Here is a 19,355-nt window from a genome sequence, read left to right as displayed (position 1 = left end):
TGCAAACAATAATGCACAAAGATTTAGACTTACAACTTACCTACAAAATTCAAATGGTTAACAAACTGAATGCAGCAGACTTGCCGATTCGCTTGGAATTTTGTCAGAAGATCCTGCAAATGGTGGAAGAAGACCAAAACATGTTAAACTGCCTTTTCATGTCTGATGAGGCCCATTTCGATTTAAACGGCAATGTGAACAAACAAAATTGTCGAATATGGAGTACTTCTAACCCACAGATACTCCACGAGACGGAATTGCATCCTCTCCGCGTGAGAGTGTGGTGTGCGGTTTCTTCACGCTGTATTGTCGGGCCTTATTTTTTTGAAGAAAATGGTCACACCGTTACGGTTACTGGAGACCGTTATTTGAAAATGCTGAAAGAATTTTTCTATCCAGAACTACGCCGAAAGAGAATTCCTTTCAACTCTGTGTGGTTTCAACAAGATGGGGCAACGTCTCACATAGCCCAGACTGTTATGACAGAGTTGCGACGAAAATTTCCCAATAAACTGATTTCAAGAAACTCCGAATTTCGTTGGCCCCCCAGGTCGCCTGACCTTACTGCCCCTGACTTTTTCTTGTGGGGTTTATGTAAACAAGAAGTTTATAAAGCAAAGCCAACAAATTTGGATGAACTAAAACAATCCATTCGGGCAACAATTGCGGCTATTCCTGTCGCAACTCTCAAAGCAGCAATGAACAACTTTTTACTAAGATGCCGCACTTGTGTCAACGAGCATGGGGGGCATTTAAATTCAATTATTTTTAAAACTAGTTAAGCTACATTTAATAAAATTTAATGACCTTCAACTTGAAAAAAAAAAATAAATGAATTCCATACACTAAAAAAAAAGTTATTTGAGTTTCTTAATGTAGCCATCCTGTATAATATCAATACTGGAAGGGGCGACTGTATTCATGAACAGACGACTAGCACGAACGCGTGAGATAAAGCTTCAAGACGAACCCAAACATACGACAAGTCGATATCGAGTAACGAAATGCAATTTTCTTTTGGTCACAAACCAATGGAGTCTATCGATAGTGTATAACCCCAAGACGCAATTAAAAAAGGATCCTGGACGCAGGTACATGGTGTGTCTAAAAGGCATAAACACGGCCTCACCTTGATGAAATGCTTTTAGCAATTTCAGGGTAGAATATTGTCCCACATTACCACCGGTGTGCCGGCACCTTTGATGATGTTTCTGAGATTTTGGTTTTTAACCTTCTCTGAACAAGAAACAAAAAAAAGCGTTAACTCATTGTTATATAAGCACTTTCGGAAAATAGTTAGGACGACACTTGTTTCATACTATCCATTTCATAAACTTTATACACACAATGTATGTATCATACTTATATATTTGTAGGTATACAGTAGCTGGTATGGCACAAGAGCTTATGGTCTATCTTTAACATCCTTGAATATGTGTGCTCTTATACATCGTCACCTTGAACTCTCCCAGCACCGCACAAATTCCATTTCACTCACACACCTGTTTGGTTACTTTCGGATCAGCAGCTTTTCCGCTGCCCATACATAATTGCCCGCTACACAGCTGCTGCTTATGTATGAGCTTATAAGCACACCGCTGTAAACAAACACATACCCATTCCTTACTAATCCGCATCCAACTCTTGTAAACTTATTTGCCAAAAAGTTTTATTCTACTGTTTTTTGCTACATTTGTTGTATAATTTTTCAAATACGTGGTAAATACAAATGCAAATGAGTGCTTGCACGTAGCGGTGTAAAATGTGTGTTAAATTTGAAAAGTTTGCAAATAATCCTGCGCATACACACAGTTACATATACGTACTTATACAAGCATACATAGCTCATACAAGCAGATATCTGTAGATGGTGAGAAGATTTGGGAACTACATAAGACTCCTCATTTTTCATTTGTGAAAATAATTTTGAAATTATTAAATAAATTTAAATTTTGCAACAACATTCTTAAAAGTTTGCCTGCTGCGATAAGTGACAAAACCGTATAAAGTTGCTTTGGTTGAGTTAAAAGAACGATAAAACAAATAAGGTAGAGGATGGGTGCAGGAAAAGTACCCATATACAGCAAGATGACATGTTTCAGCTTGTTCCGAAACTGTCGTACATAGCTAAAACCATAGTGTAGAGGGTGCCAGCCAGTTTCTTTATTATTATATTATATTATATTATTATTATATTTTTTTATTTTCATTTTTGATAATATTTTTTTGAAAAAATAAGACAGATGACAAAAATTACTGTTTAACTGCCTAGTCGGCCTAAGGAAAACGAATATCATTACTTTGTAAAGGGTGTTTCTTGGCTAAATGAAAACTATCCATGTCGATAACTTTGGTTTAACGGCTGAGGATGGCAAATTGTGTTGGCATTTCTATTCAGTAAGACAAGACATCATGAATCGTTTCACGCCAGAACAGCGCTTTTAAATTGTGCAAATTTACTTTGAAAAAATAAATCTGTTCCCGAAGTTCACAGTTCCCGGCGCTTAATTTTTTGAAATGAGAAAGGAGCTGCCGTTAGGGTGCATGGCGAGCGCTATCGAGCTATACTGACTGAACTTAAATCGAAAACTTGCATGTTATTGCAAAAAAAAAAAACCTTATTTTTTAATTCAAATTTTTTCTTTTGGTATCATTGTAAATATTTTGCAAACATTTCATACATTTGAGAATTTAAGTATGAGCAAAAAATTTATTTACCAACATTTTATTCTTTAATCCTAAAACAAATGTTGAATTCTAAATACAACTCTGCAAACCAAACCTACTCTCTTATACGAACATTTGTAATTCGTTTATATGGAACTTATGTACTCGGTAATACAATTATACATTTAGATAGTAGGCGATGCCAAAAATGTAAAACGGCACTTAAAATAAAAGCGTGAATTACATCGACACGATTTTTTCTTTCTCTGCGCGGAAATACTGCTTTAAATGGTTATGGGCCCAGGTATCGACTGGGGTTTCTAAGTTCACGGTCAACATACATAAATAGATCTTTCTTTTGAAGTTGTAATAATTCGGTTGATTTGCTTATCCGGTGTTAAAAGCAATAGTCGCGGTAAAATTGCTAACGCTTTGGCCAACATTGAAAAATTAAGTGGCGAAAATTATACCACTTGGTATATTCAATTAAAGAGTTTACTGATCGCTCTAGATTTGTGGAGTGCAGTCGTCGATAAGTGTCCGGAGGAGGAGCCTGGAAAGCCCATCTAGATGGTATGCGACAGAAAGGTTCTGGCTACTATAACGTTGAGCGTCAAGCCAAGTGAGCTGATACATATTAAAAACTGTATTACAGCAAAAAGTGCATGGGACACGTTGAACGCGCTCTACAAGGCAGATACAGCGTGTAGGAAAGTTAACCTATTTAACCTGATCCGATTTCAATTCAGAAGCAGCGAAAAGTTTTCAGCTCAATTGAACGAGTTCTGCTGTATTGTAGATGACTTAAAAGAAGTTGGAGGACGACTTTTTATCAATTTTGTTGCTTTGCTCATTACCAGATGAAATGGAGAATTTTGTGGTGCCAATCGAGAGCAGGGACGCACTGCCCAAATTGGATAATCTCGTCGCAAAGATTCTGGAAGAGGAGCAAAGGCACGGCGACAAATGCAGTAAAGCAGAAACGGATTTTCGGCAAACGAATCGAAAAGGCGCGTTGGAATTTTTCGCAGTAAAAACATTAGCAGCGGCAGAGGTACAAACGGTGAAATCAGCAGCAATAGCAGAGGCGTAAGGATTGAGATTGGTGTCGGTAGCGGCAGAGGCGCTGGCAGCGATAACAGCTGCAGAACAAAGCAACAGGAAAATAGAAGAGCGAACGAAAGCACAACATCCAGTAGGTACAACAACAGCGTAAAGTGCTTTAAGTGTGGACGGAGAGGTCATATACGTTCTCAGTGCACTTTTCAATCTAATAATTCACTCGTAGATGATAAAGCTGGGTAGTTAGTAGAGAAAGAGGAGAATTTCAGCGAGACTTGGATAATCGACAGTGGCGCAACGTCTCACACGTGCAAAGATGCTAAATTGTTTAGTTCTCTTGTTTGTGTAAAACATAAAATAGTTTTAGCTCCAAGTGCTTGCGTTTATGCACGCGGAAAGGGCACGGTTAATCTGAAAACAAAGTATAGAACTGTTAACTTGAGAGATGTTTGGTATGTACCTGATCTACATTCCAATTTTTTTTCCATCGCTAAAGCTGCAGAGAGTGGAAATGTCATCACATTTACAGAAAATAATGCCATAATGCAAAACAAAAACAAAAACAACAATTCTTACTGGTGCATTGGAAAATGGCATATATGTATGTTGCTAACGTTTTAGTGAGCAAAAGTGCGGACCGTGTAAATGGGGTTAGTGATGACGCGAGTGATTGTCGGTTTGGCCACATAAATACAAATGATTTAAATAAACTTTAAAAAATGAATATGGGAAATGGTTTGAACTTTAAGATTTCACAAAACATTCAATGCTTCACGTGCGCGGTATGCAAAATATGTAGTAAGCCTTATGCGAACTATAGCGGCGTTTACACAAAAAGTGTATTAGAACTTGTACATACGGACTTGTGCGGGCCTATGGGCGTGAATTCGGTTGGCGGGGCAACGTATTTTATCTCATTTATAGATGATTACTCGCGATATACTGCAGTTTATTAAAAAGAAAAATCCGAAGCATTTGATATGCTTAAACTTTTTCCTGCGACCGCGGAGAAGCAGGCTGGCCGGCAAATAAAAACGATTCGTAGTGACAATAGGAGAGCATTCGTCAACTCTCGGCTTGAAAATTGGTTACGTGAAAAAGGAATTCGGCGTCAAACCACTGTGCCGTACAGCCCTCAGCAAAACGGTGTGGCTGAAAGAGCCAACAGAACTTTGGTGAAAATGGCGCGATGCTTATTAAGCTCTTCTAAAATGCCACAATCATTGTGTTACACCTTACGAGAAATTGCATGGGCGGAAACCATCGGTTGCACATCTACGTACGTTTGGTTGTGATGCAGTGGTTCTGCAAAAGGGGCCAAGACCACGCGGTAGTAAGTGTTTGCCGAAAGGGATTAAGCTGAAGTTTGTTGGCTATCACTCAACTACGAAAGGTTATCGATTAATTAACTTACAAACGAATCAAATCACAATTGCGCGTGATGTTATATTTTTTGAAAAGTCACTTGAATTAAATTTAAGGGCAGTGATGTCAATGAAGAACGATTTTTTATTGAACTTCAAGCAAAACCAAGTAGCGCGGAAGAAGCGTTAGTAAGCGAAGACATACATGACGAGCGTGAAGACGAAGGCAGCGAGCGTGAAGAACATGAAGGAGCTGAGACTGAGTCTGACTACGAGGAGGCTGCTGCTGTAAACTATAACAAGAGGAAGCGAGGAAGACCAAAAATGGTGCGTACAGGAGATGTACAAAAGCCGAGAAAAGTCTATTGTACAGAGGCTAGTCCGGAGATGCTGAACTCTGTTATTGAAAATCCGAGCACGGTCAGTGAGGTTAAAGATGCTGACAGGTGAAAAGAGGCAATGAGAGCAGAGTATGAATCGTTGGTGCGGAACGCAATATTTGCGATATCTCGAAAACTATATGGCAGAAAAAATATGATGTAAACGAACTGAGCGACCGACTTTACATAGGAAGTGGATGGTCTGGTTGTTGGTTTTTTTTTTTTTGGTTTTAAACTGGTGTTATGTGTATAGGACATACACCATTTTAAAGCGACTTTTAGCTGTGCAAATGTTTTTCATGCAAAAATCAATGTCTAAAAGCGAACATTGTTATTCAGAAACTCCATTAGTTTGATGATCTTGATACTCAACTTTTACCTTGAAAAATGTTAACTTACAAAATGTTCAACAGATTGAATATAATAATACTTAAAACAAAAAATTTAAACAAAAATATATTAATTTTCGAAGAAGAAATTAATACAAAGTAGAAGAAATACCATCAAAATGGTATTTTAGAAGTCTGAATGAGCTGAGATTTGGTTGAGTTGTTCAAGTTTCTCCTAAAAATATCTTACGAAAAAGGTAAACAATTATTGTGATTCTGTTGAAAAAAATTTTAAATGTTTTCTAACAAATCGTTTAAGCTTAAACTTTTCTATCAGCTGAAATTGAAAAACTAACTTGTTTTATAAAAAACTCAATTTTTACTTTAAAATCAGCCCAGGGTAAGTAAATCTTAGTGTTTTTCCGAAATAGTTTAATTTAAGTGATATGTTGTGATAGATTTTAAACTTGTTGATGCAAAAAACAGGGTCAATTTATTTTTTTTTATGAAGAGTGATTTATATTTAATATGTATGTACACACCTGAGTTCATATTAATAGGAGCATGAATTGCACAGTTTTAAATATCTTATAAGTTTTCATAAAAGTATAGAGCAATCTACAACCATATAACTCAAAGCCCCAAATATTGTATAAAATTCACAAAAATTTAACAAATTTCACAAAATGTTTATGAAAATTTTTATCTTTCCGCTTTGAGTTTTTAGAAAAATTCTGGGTATTATTAATATCGAATTCATTTTTAAAACTGGTGTATATAACTTACATCCTCAAATATTATCCGAGCAAATTTTAAATACAACTAGTTTGCGTCCATAACTTCGCATTTTAATTTACTTAATGAAATAAATCACATACAAAACAAACTGCGGCGCACAACATAATTATTACAATACTTTTTTTTTTTTTAAAGGGAAGCAACAAATTTAACTTTCGAATACAGGGCTTTAGCGAGCAAAAAATTAAAAAAAAGTTTTTTAAAGCGAAAAAAAAGTTTTGGAACTGTGAAAAACTTTCTGTTGCAGCAAAACTTTTGTGACAGCAGAAAGTTGCACTAAAGTTTCAACTGCAAGCTGCAAAAGCAAAATATAAAAAGAGCTCTTTAAAATTGCAAGACGGCAAAAAGCTAAGCCAATAATAAAAACGAAGCAGATATATATGTATGTATATATTGCAAGTAAGTTGAAAATAGTGGTTCATGGGATTAAGCTAATTAAATTTTCAAAACAGTTTTTCTGCAAGATGTATTATGTGCACATGTACATACAATACTTATTTACAGCCCGCGAAATAAATATAGCAGTTTTTAATGTTAATTTTTTATCTATATAAAATTATGGCTCATTATCTCGCAAAAAGTCAACTAAATAAAAACTGCAAATTTTATACCAAAATTTAAAAAATGGAAATATTATATGTTCATAAAAAATTCACGATTTCTTAAATGGAGAAAATATGCAACAACATTAGGGGAAAAAATTATCAAACATAAGGAAAAATTTTAAGCCACTTCTCATGATATGGGCTATAAAATTGCGTACTTAAATTTTTCTAGAAAGTCTGAGTAAAAAAGTTAAAAATTTGGTGAACAATTTTCGAATTTTCTTAAATCTTGTAAAGGGCGTTTTCTTAAGACTTTGAGGACTTAAAATGATAATTCAAAACTTAAATATTATTGGAATGAATTTTATTTATTATAATCTAGTAGATAATTTCATGGAATTTATTTTTTAAATACGAGTATACAAATATATGAACAAAAAATCAGTATTATAAAAAACTCCGCAAGTTTTTGTGTTTACGCAAAACTTTTTATATATACGGTATATTATTTTTTATTTTAATAGAGAAAGTTATGGTGTTACTATTTCTCAAGATGAACTACCTAATCATTTGTTTTGTTGTTATCCAATCCTAGCTATGCTTTATTCAAGCGTGGTCTGTTCTTCTTTTATTTTCAGAAGGTTAATGCGGGTTAGTTTTTTTATTTGGAGCTCATGACAATATTGCTCTTAACATTAGCCTTCGTATGACGAGAAATATTTGTATGCAAAATTCAAAATGTATCAGCTGTCTATTTACTCTCTCAAAGTTTTTGCTTGGCAAATAAATATACAATATATATATTTTTTTTTCATTATCAAAAAATCGCGACTGATATTTTTCAAACATGAAAGAAGGCAGCCTTGATAAGGACCCAATCCAAGGCTTGCTTCTGCTTTAGACTGGCCTGTTCCTTTGGGACTACTGAGAGCTTTTTTAGAAACCAGCTTTCCAAATATTCAAATGGTTCAAGTCGTTTAAGTTTAAGTCTTAATGTACCATATTAGGTTGGGGAGAAGTCCGTAGCGTTTTAACTCAATATTTTTATTTAAATAAAAAACAATAATTGTATCAATAAGTTAATCAATTATATATTCGCTGTTGCTGTTTACAGCTGCTTGCCACCAAAGGTGGCCCTTCGTATGGTTTGACAGGGAGCGGAAAAGATGGTAATCGGTCGGTGCACCGTTTGGAGAATACGGTGGCTGCTGAAGGACCTCTCGTTCGAGCTTTTCGAGTGTGGCTTTGACGACTTACACTGTGGAACAAATTCAGGTTAGCAAAAATTAGGTCCATTCTGAGAGTGGCGGGTGAAAATAGAGGCGAAATTAGAAGACCCGTATCGCGCCGTTTTATTATGTTAGTTCGATTTTTTTTTTAATCGGCATTCGAAGTTCGAAATCGGAGCAAAATTGTTTATATGGTTTTTTGGCTATAACTCGTCGACTAATTGATATTTTTTCAATCTGTAAAAGCCAAATTATTGCTAGAGACCTGTGCAATAATTACAATTTTTGAAAAAATTGATTTCGAAAATTTTTGTGGTACCTATGAAACAATATACCGAAAATCGGCTCCGATTTCGAACTTCGAAGGCCGATTAAAAAAAATTCGAACTAACTTAAAAAAACGGCGCTATACGGGTCTCCTAATTTCGCCTCTATTTTCACCCGCCACTCTCAGAATGGACCTAATTTTTGCTAACCTGAATTTGTTGCACAGTGTTATGCAACATGGGACCTGGCGTTGTCGTGAAGGAGTATGGTTTGACCATGCGGTCAACGACCATGAAAATATTCATTTTGCAGATGTGAAAGTTTTTACTGTTGAAGAAGTTTTTCATAAGCAAAACGACAAAATCTATGATAAAATTTCTAAAGACGTACCACCACCATCCAACCTCTGTAATGATTAGGTGGGGAGCGTCTTGTAAAGGCGCTGCATCTCTTTATTTCTGCGAGAAGGATGTCTTAGAAGGTGTAGTGAAGCAGTTGAGCAACGCTCTTTTGAATGGAAAGCGTTGGATCTTCCAGCAAAATACCGCTACGGCCCATGAGGCAAAAACCACCTACCAGTGGCTAAAAAACAATATTCCTGGGTTCATAGCCACAGAAGATTGGCCTTTTGCAAGTCGAGATGTGAAACCATTGGACTAGAGTTTGTAGTTAAAATTGGAGAATGTGGCTTGTCAAAAACCTTTTAGAAATTTGGAGAGTGTTAAATTTAAAAACAAAAAATTTTAGTAATATATTTACTGAATAACTTACTTAAATAAAATTAACTTCATGAAAAAAGTTTTAAAATTTCATACCTATAACGGACTTAACTTGAAACAGAACTTAGGGTAGGACTAAGTAAAATAACAGCATTTATAAAGGGTGATTTTTAGCTATTATCTTTTTAAATAATTGGTTTAAACAGCTGACGCACGTTTCGTGTTTTGTTTCACTGTCAAATATCTTCAATTTGGTCTATAATTTAACCATGAATCGTTTAACAAACGAACAATGATATCCAACCTTTGTTTGCCCAAAATGCAAGAGCTTGACTTGCATGACATGTGGTTTCAGCAAGACGGTGTCACATGCCACACAGCACGCGTAACAATGGACTTGTTGAGAGGCGAGTTCGGTGAACATTTTATTTCACGTTCGGGACCTGTCAATTGGCCACCCAGATCGTGCGATATAACGCTTTTAGGTTATTTTTTGTCGGGTTATGTTACAGCTCATGTCTATTCAGGCAAGCCTGCTTCAATTAACGCATTGGAAGACACCATTAAAGCATTTATATGTGAGATACCGGCCGAAACATTGGAAATTGAACTAAGCGGATGGACCATTTGAAGCGCAGTCGCGGTCAACTTTACATGAAATAATCTTCAAACATTAAACTATATGGACTGCACTATCGATTTAAATAAAAATGTCATACATTTTTCTGCATTTTACGTGATTTTTTTTTGACAAACTTTCCAGTAGCTCTTAAAAATCTCCATTTATTTTATTGCATTTTATGCCCAAAAAAAAAATGAGTTGGATATACAATTTTTTTACGAAAATAGTTATTTTTTTATATATCTATGGAATTTGCACTTGAACTGATTTTATTATTAATAATTAAAGATCATAAAAATATAAATAAGAGAAACACGTTTTTCATATTAGTTCTGATCTGCATTACCGAAATCTTCATGAAAAAAGGGCTACAAAAATTAGACATTAGCATTTAGAGCTTCACCTACCTACATTATCAGGTTAATTTGAATGGTCTTTAAAATTTTCATAAAAACCGTGAAATTATGGATCGATAAAAATTTTCATATCAAGAGGATATAACTGGGATAGCGCTGATCACTTGTAAAGCTTTATTACGGATAGAAGAATTTGTTATTTTGCCTATATCAAGTAGTTTAAATGGCTCCAAGGTTCATTCGATTTCAATAATCAGGAAAATTACAACAAAAAATTGTTTGCTCTCATTTAACCTACGTGCATTTTGGTCTGAACCGATCTCACATTGAGTCTCAACGCTAATTTTTTTCTCGTTGCGTTCCATTAGGCTATAATCGGAATCACATTCCAAATTTTTATATGTTTCGGTACAATCAGGGCACGGTTTGGAGAAATCCTAATTCTATTTAAGAAACTTTTTTGAAAAAATTGTGGAGTAAATTAAGTTAGGCTGTTATTCCAAAATCATGAAAACAGAATATCGGCTTTAGCTGTTTAGATTTAGTTTTGAGTGATGCTGCATTGAAATGCAGGAAATTAGCAGTGATAACCCAGTTTCGTCCTAACTTGACTTTAGTTGTTATTCCTGTGGGAACTAATAAATAAAAACTTACTGTGTACCAAGATATAAATATTTATCCACCAAATGTGTCTTTTTTAGTTCTTTGCCAAAAATTAAAATTGTTATACAATACACACTACTGTATTATTACCACTACTATACACACTACTACCATCTGCTTAGCCGAAATCATTGTAAAAATAATTTAACTACAATTATTTCCTTTTTCTCTTTTCTATACTCAACCTTTGCCATTTGCACTTCAATAAATGCAAATAAAATATGGAAAAAATAAAAAAAATAATAACTCTGTCTTCATTGCCATGACCAATCTGAATACCGACTGAAACATGCTGCCAATGTCATCTCGCTACTAACATCAAACAAAAAACGTGACACCGTGCAACTTTGAATGCTGCCAACAACAACATGGGTACAATTGCATTGCAAACTGAAACAAATGGGAAATTATCCTTCGAATGTATGCATACAGATCCACCACAAGTGACATTATCATTGGGCTCAACACTCAAACCGGATGACATTAAAGAAGGCGATGATGTTTACTTTGAGTGCCACATAAAGGCCAACCCGAAGGAGCACCGCATAACGTGGTCACATGATGTAAGTTTTGCATATACAAACACACCTATTTATTTATCAATGCTCCTGATATTTCTCTACCAATCTACATGACTAAGTATACCTTTATATTTTGAACGCACAGGGTGGCACTAATATCAAAGTATTTTTAAACTAAACCCTATCGGAAAATTTATAATTTGAATACACCAACAGACAAGCAATAGAGCGAGCAAAGGTCAAAATAGAGGTTTATGTCACTTAATTTTTTTTTTGTTTTTTGTATTTTTTGTACTTTGCAAAAAAGTTATGCAAAAATAAAATGGGATGATAAATTTTCAGCCACCTTGTACAATATAATCAAGTTCAGGGTATGTGTTATTTGCTTGAGAGAAAGAAAAGGCTTTGTTAAAAATTGACTTAGAGTGAGGTGGGCGATGTGCAACATTTTGTTTTGCTATTCAAGGAATATCTCAAAACAAAATTATCGAACGTTCTTTGTCTGGTTGAAAATGCGCATACCTAAAATTATCCTAAAGATTTTGGATAAAAAGTTTGAAATTTTGACGAAAATTTGCAGAATTTTCATGTGCAGCCTTTAGCTGCGTGGACTACTTTGAAGTGCCGCTATAGAATATAAGCGAAGAATATATGTGAAAAATGTTTTTGAGTGAAATTTTGTTGGGATTTAATTTTGTGAGTATTTTGATTTTTTTTTTAATTTAATATTAACAAATTAAAGCTATTAAATAATGAAGAATGTAAAAATATCGATTTGATTCAGTTGTAGTTTAGTTAAGGGAGAATTTTAGTTATTAAGAAATAGTAATATAGTTTCTGCTGAAGACTACAAATAATATTTAAAGCGTTCAAGCAACAACTGTTGGGAATGAAAAATATAATAACAAAGATTTTTTTTAAATAAATAAATCAATTTATGCCTAAATGGCTGAATGACTAAAACATCATACCGGGTGTAAAAAAACTTGTGCAGAGAGCATACAATTTTTCTTTGTGCCTCTTGTGCAAAATTATGTTCATGACTTGTGAAACAAAGTTAATTTTTAATTTTAAGTTTTATTAAATGCATATTAGAAACAAATATTTGAAGTTCAATATGACAAACTTTACTTTTTGATATGGAAAAAAAACATTGAAAATTAAACAAAAAAAAAAAATTGAATGACTTTAACTTTAATTTGCGCACTGATTGCTTAATTGGGGCAAAAAAAGAACATTAACTGTATTTTTTTATATTTTTTTTCTTTATTGGAATATTATAAATACTTAAATATATTTCATTCCATTACACCTAGTTCACACTATCAAGTAATATTTTTCTATTAAATGCGACTGTATTTATATGCAATACTGGAAGACAGCTGACAGAAGTTTACATCTGTTTGTCAGCCATTAGAATTTTAGGAACAAGATCCTTTTGTTTTTTTCGTTTAAGTCTCCGCCATTACTCATCTACATTGGCAAGTTGCGAGCCTCCGGGTTGGTATGTTTTTCGAGCCTTTCGGCACGAGCTGCAGCGAAATGTTTCACAACTTCTTATACCGATGACATCTTAAGGTCACGATATAAATCAGAATTCCTCACATAGCATGGTGCGTTTACTGCGGTTTTTATGAACTTGTTTTGAAATCGTTGAATTTTTTCAAGATGAGTTTGTTTGACACAGCCCCACAGCTGTATGCGAAGATAAATATTCGGGGGTTGACTTGTCAGTCGTCACTCCAAATTGAGTCTAACTTTATTTAATTATACAATTCTTAATCTAACCTAAGCTGCTGTCGCTGCCACTGCAGTTTGAGAAATCTATTTTATTTTGTTTTGTTTCCATAGTGTATTTGGTGCTGCTGCCGGTTATTGTAACTCGTTGTCTGTTGTGCTATTGCTTTGTCATGATAATAATTATTCCAGAGAATTTGATATTTAAGGGGGAAGTCTACTGTGACAAGGGAAAAAACAGGCTTATTTTCCGGATTTTATTTCTAACAAAATATTGCTCGTACATAAAATCTATTTAAACTCTTATCTTTATTAAATATTTAAGTTTTTGAAAAAAAAAATTTAAGTCAAAATATTTAAAATGGCCGCTGTGGCACTTCTGCAAGCGCAGGTCCGCTTTTCTTAGGTGCCTAAACGGTGTACATGAAATCTTACGTTTCGGTGATCTAAAACAAAAAAACAAAATATTGTTATCATATACATAGTATTGACTCTCGTCTGACGTAGGATTATGTCGATAAAAAATTTTGGCGTTGAAAAAAAAATTGAAAATTTTTTTCTTTTTTTTTGCCTAAAATTGATGTTACTATTGTTTATAACAATTTAACAAATAACGATATCAAAAAAATCCTATGTCAGACGAGAGACACTATTACAGAGAATATATAATTAAATTTTTAAGCTGATTCATTTATCAGAACTCGAGATATCGTGTACACCGTATACAAAAACTTTGTTTCGAGAAAAATGCGTTTAAAGTTTCAGTATAGCAGGTACGCGCTTTGGAGCGCTTCGGGAAAAGGTCGAAATTTCAACGAAGAAAAATTTAGCCAGCTGTAACACATATTGTACCTTATTTAAGAGGGTTCAAAGTATTTTTTAAGCTAATAAAAAAAAATAGATTTTTTGAAAAATTCACAGTAGACTTCCCCCTTAAGACATTTGTGCAGGTGCCCCAGATGTGACATCATTTGAATAGCTAAGATTATCAGTGTCAGCAGTTTCGGTAGGAAAGCGGTTGCATTCCTTAACTTGCCATAAGTCTACAAAGTTAAACGATTGTTTTATATTGAAAGAGGTGAGCTTATTCTAGTAAGCCAGTTTGATTTTTACATTTTTTATTTTTGCAACTCCGCATGTTTTATTTTAACGTGCTCTTGTTTGGCATCAAGCGTTATTCCTAAGTACTCCGCAGTATTGGAGTACAGGGTCCGCTATATAACTTTAAGGAATTAAAAATGCTATAAAAAAGAAAGATTTTGAAGTACAATCTTTCCGGTTAATGGTGGAAAACAACTTCATTCATATGTCTGCCTCGGCTAGCCATGCATCATCCCATACGATCGGTCCAATTTTTTAACATATTTTCGATTGTACGCGGCTGTATTTCAGCTATGACATCGCGTATGTTGGTCTGCAGTGCATCAATTGTTGCTGGTTTGTTGGCGTAACACTGGTCTTTAACGGCACCCCAAAGATAATAATCCAACGGCGTCAAATCGCAGCTCCGAGGCGGCCAAACGATATCAGACCCGGTTTCTCTTACTTTTTTCGCAAAGTAACGCACATACGCTTCATTCGGTGCTTTTCTTCTTCCCATTGCCGTACGTAATTTTCGTACACATTCTGCAACACTACCATGATTTTCAAAGTAATGTCGCAATATTTCCCAGCGTTCACAATGTATACACAACTATTTTCGTTCAGCGGAAGAATAAAACTAATTTTCTGCCAAATCAGATGACAGCTAAGTGTCACCATTCTTCAAATAATACCTAGTTCAAATCCGTAACAATAGATGGCGGGCCCTTTATGTAAAATGAAGTGATTTTGCTTTGTTAAGTTTTATACGCCACTTTGTAGTACATCTTCCTGAAGTTTACGAAAAATTACGCATCGTCTCCGATTGCTAAAATACACGATTCATCAGCAAAGGTAGCTGTAGTGTTAGTCTTAGAGGCCGGTAGGTCAGACGTGAAAATTACATAAAGTATAGGGCCCAAGAAACTGCCTTGTGGACCCTCGGTTTTAATTGGATTTAGGCTTGAATAAAAGCTATCGCACTTGATCCTGAAATATCCGTTACTTAGATATGAAGTAAATATGTCCGAAAACTCACTCGGAGGCCAGATTTTAAGCTTATGGAGTAGTCCGTTATGCCATACTTTGTCGAAGGCCTTTCTTCTTTTTGATTGCTTCTTTTATCACGTTTGTGATCCTTGCACTTGTTCAATTGTTAAATGCTTTATTCGAAATCCGAACTGATGAATAGGAATAAGGCGTTTGTTTTCAATCAAAGGCTTTAACCGCTGCAGGATTACTTTATCGAGTAGTTTGGGCATTATCGTTACTAAGGAGATGGGACGGTATGATGACACTTCATAAATACTTCTGATATTTTCCAGTACGTTGGCACATATTTTAGCTTAAGGCATGCGTTTATAATTTTTGTTAGCTTAATTGAAGTTTTGGAGGAAGACTTTTTTAAGTTTCTGCGGCGATAAGATGGAAGTCGGGTGCTTCTTTAGATTTAAGGATATTTATTTCACGCTTTATCTCTGCTGGCGAAGACAAAAAGAACTGATTTTCAGCTGTGTACTTCATGTGGCTTAAGCGTTTTTTCTAAATGATCAGCAAAGACGTATTCTCAGTATTGCTTCTTGCACACAAGCCATTGGGTTTTTTAATTAAAGGTATTAAATGAAGAAATATACAGTAATATAAAATAAATGCACTTCGTAAAGAAATTGCATTTTTTTCTTCTATGAGCCACCATGGATACATATAATCAAAAATGCGCGTCGTCGTTGCGACGAATAATGCTGTTAGCGTACTAAAAACATAATGGGGTTAATGCTATCAGTTGTACATCCTCAAACAAGCGTTTCGTGAAAACAATGCAAATTTTTTTTATTTTTATTATCATATTTCCAACGCGAAAGCAGCCAATTCATACTCTGACATTACTTTAACGCCATTTTGCCTGAATTAGAGGCAAAATTACTGCTCTACACAACACCAAATACAGGGTGTCTGATGAATTTTGCTACATTAAGAAACTCAAATAACTTTTTTTTTAGTGTATGGAATTCATTTATTTTTTTTTTTCAAGTTGAAGGTCATTAAATTTTATTAAATATAGCTTAAGTAGTTTTAAAAATAATTGAATTTAAATGCCCCCCATGCTCGTTGACACAAGTGCGGCATCTTAGTAAAAAGTTGTTCATTGCTGCTTTGAGAGTTGCGACAGGAATAGCCGCAATTGTTGCCCGAATGGATTGTTTTAGTTCATCCAAATTTGTTGGCTTTGTTTTATAAACTTCTTGTTTACATAAACCCCACAAGAAAAAGTCAGGTGCAGTAAGGTCAGGCGACCTGGGGGGCCAACGAAATTCGGAGTTTCTTGAAATCAGTTTATTGGGAAATTTTCGTCGCAACTCTGTCATAACAGTCTGGGCTATGTGAGACGTTGCCCCATCTTGTTGAAACCACACAGAGTTGAAAGGAATTCTCTTTCGGCGTAGTTCTGGATAGAAAAATTCTTTCAGCATTTTCAAATAACGGTCTCCAGTAACCGTAACGGTGTGACCATTTTCTTCAAAAAAATAAGGCCCGACAATACAGCGTGAAGAAACCGCACACCACACTGTCACGCGAAGAGGATGCAATTCCGTCTCGTGGAGTATCTGTGGGTTAGAAGTACTCCATATTCGACAATTTTGTTTGTTCACATTGCCGTTTAAATCGAAATGGGCCTCATCAGACATGAAAAGGCAGTTTAACATGTTTTGGTCTTCTTCCACCATTTGCAGGATCTTCTGGCAAAATTCCAAGCGAATCGGCAAGTCTGCTGCATTCAGTTTGTTAACCATTTGAATTTTGTAGGGAAATAAGTATAAATCTTTGTGCATTATTGTTTGCAAAGACTGTCGGCTGACACCAAGTTGAGCGGATAAGCTTCTTGTTGAAACCCTTGGATTGCTTTGTATAGCTGCAGCTACAGCAGCGATCGTTTCCTCCGTCCGAACTGGTGGGTTTCGATGATAAGGCCTTCTTGCGACTGTTCCTTGCTCAGCAAAATTATTCACCAGTCTCATTATGGTCCATCTGCTCGGGGGATCGCCGCCAAACATCCGCCTGTACTCTCTCTGTACCAAAACTACGGACTCCAGTGCGTGATAGCGGCGGACTATCCAAATTCTTGTTTGCGTGTCCCAGTTATCCATTTTAATAAATTTTAAAGATCAATCTGCAAATTAAAACAAAAATGGAACAGATAACTTAAAAAGAAAAAAGTTATTCAATTTTTTTGGTAGCGGCTTTCATCAGCCACCCTGTATAATAGAAAACAATTTATTAACAGTAGAATGGAACAGTAGTAGAGTGCGCAGCTCTTCTAGCCTTCATAACCTGGAACTACTAAATCTAGAAAAGCAGAAAGCGCTTAGTACATTTTTGGTCATCAGGTAAATTTATTTGCTCCAAAAGTTGTAAATATGAAAAGCAATAGTTGTTAATTATAGAAAAAGTGGTTAGAGATATACTTTAAAATGCATACAAAACTATTTCTTGTAACTCACTAAACAATGAATCACCCAGAATATGGCAAGCCATTCACTGATAAAAAGCTTTTAAAGCACCCACTTTTCATAAATATTACCAAAAATAACTCAAGCTCGCAAAATTTACTGCACCACTATTGCTTTACACTATCGTATGAGCATTAAAAGGATACAAATAGACCAATGTGCATACACTCGCATCTACATATGTATGTAGATACATATATAGCAATAGCAAGGCAGTGCATGCCACATACCATGATGCACCATGCATCGTGCACCAGATGAAACTGCAAAAATAGTAAAAAAGAAGTTTAATAATAAAAAGGCGAAAATATCACGGTGAATACAATTTAAGCGACACCCACAGAGCTGAACTGAGTAAGCTGCTCACATTTCGTGAAATGTTGCTGCTTTCTATTTGTCTTTTGTCACAAAATAACTACTCACATTTTGCTTACGGGTAAAACAGCTCATATAAATGCAGTTATTATTCATTTTATGACAAATTTCCAGTGCATTTTCATGAAAGAAAGAAATCCAGACTGGGGCATCCTCTCAGCACTAGCACGCAAATTCATACATACATACATAGATGTACACACCCATACACACACATATATTATATTCCATATACCAGAACACTTTTACACGCATATGCGCTTTTTGTATGTTTGTGCACGCGTATGAATGCAGCTTAATGTGGCAAGATAGTAACCGGATGTTCACGTATGCCACCGAAGTCGTTTGCCAACACTGTCAGTTAAACGTACACACATACCATACTACGTACAGCAGTGTTGAGAGGGTTTGAATGGGGATGTGTACGATTCACATCCTTACAGTATTTATTTGTTGTTTTTCTTCTTTTTTTTTGTAATATCTCTTTGTTGCATGGGTATTTTTCATGGATCCACACTTTTCTTTGTTTTACTCAGAACACATACATACATACATAAAAAAATATATATAAATACATACACATGTATACATAGCACATCATTCGTAAGGTGCTTGGCCGAGCTTTTCCACTAATTTGTTGCGCGTGTCGTAATGATCTCCTATAAGTAGAGCGAGGAATAGTTTTACGCCGTCTCCGAATGGCCATGGTTTTTTTACGAGGAGCTTTTCTGTGGTAGAAATTCACTCGGAGGTTTGCCATTGTTCGCTAAGGGCGATCGCTATTGCAAAACAAATTTTTAGTGTGTGTTAATTAATTATAGCACTACGACATATTGACAATTAGTTCTTTCTTAATTAAATTTCATTTATTACTAATTTTTATTTGATTTTTAAGAAAATAAATTTCGAGCTTTGTGAAAATTAAAAAAAAAATATATCAACAAATATTCATCAATATTTTACGCTTTAGAAAATTTCTGAGTACGCAGTTTTATAGGTCGTTGAATTTTATAATGACAGTGCAAGTTTTAACTGGACTGAAATTCGCGTTGGGTTTTGATAATTGTTTTTGTTGACGGTGTTCTTCTGTAACAACAAAGCAGTTCGTTTTCGCTTCTTGGGCACTTCGAAT

General features: G+C 35.0%; 1 protein-coding gene across 1 annotated transcript in view; it reads left to right on the top strand.

The window, feature by feature from the left end:
- The window catches only part of LOC128869772 (uncharacterized), a 207,705-nt gene that overhangs the window by 86,045 nt on the left and 102,305 nt on the right, over positions 1-19,355 (top strand). Inside the window, exon 8 of the mRNA XM_054112393.1 lies at positions 11,434-11,564. Within this exon, the coding sequence (XP_053968368.1) occupies positions 11,434-11,564 (131 nt within the window). The remainder of the gene's footprint in view (positions 1-11,433; positions 11,565-19,355) is intronic.

Source organism: Anastrepha ludens, chromosome 2 (genome assembly GCF_028408465.1).
Source record: "Anastrepha ludens isolate Willacy chromosome 2, idAnaLude1.1, whole genome shotgun sequence".
Lineage (NCBI taxonomy): Eukaryota > Metazoa > Arthropoda > Insecta > Diptera > Tephritidae > Anastrepha > Anastrepha ludens.
This window is presented reverse-complemented; position numbering and strand designations above follow the sequence as displayed.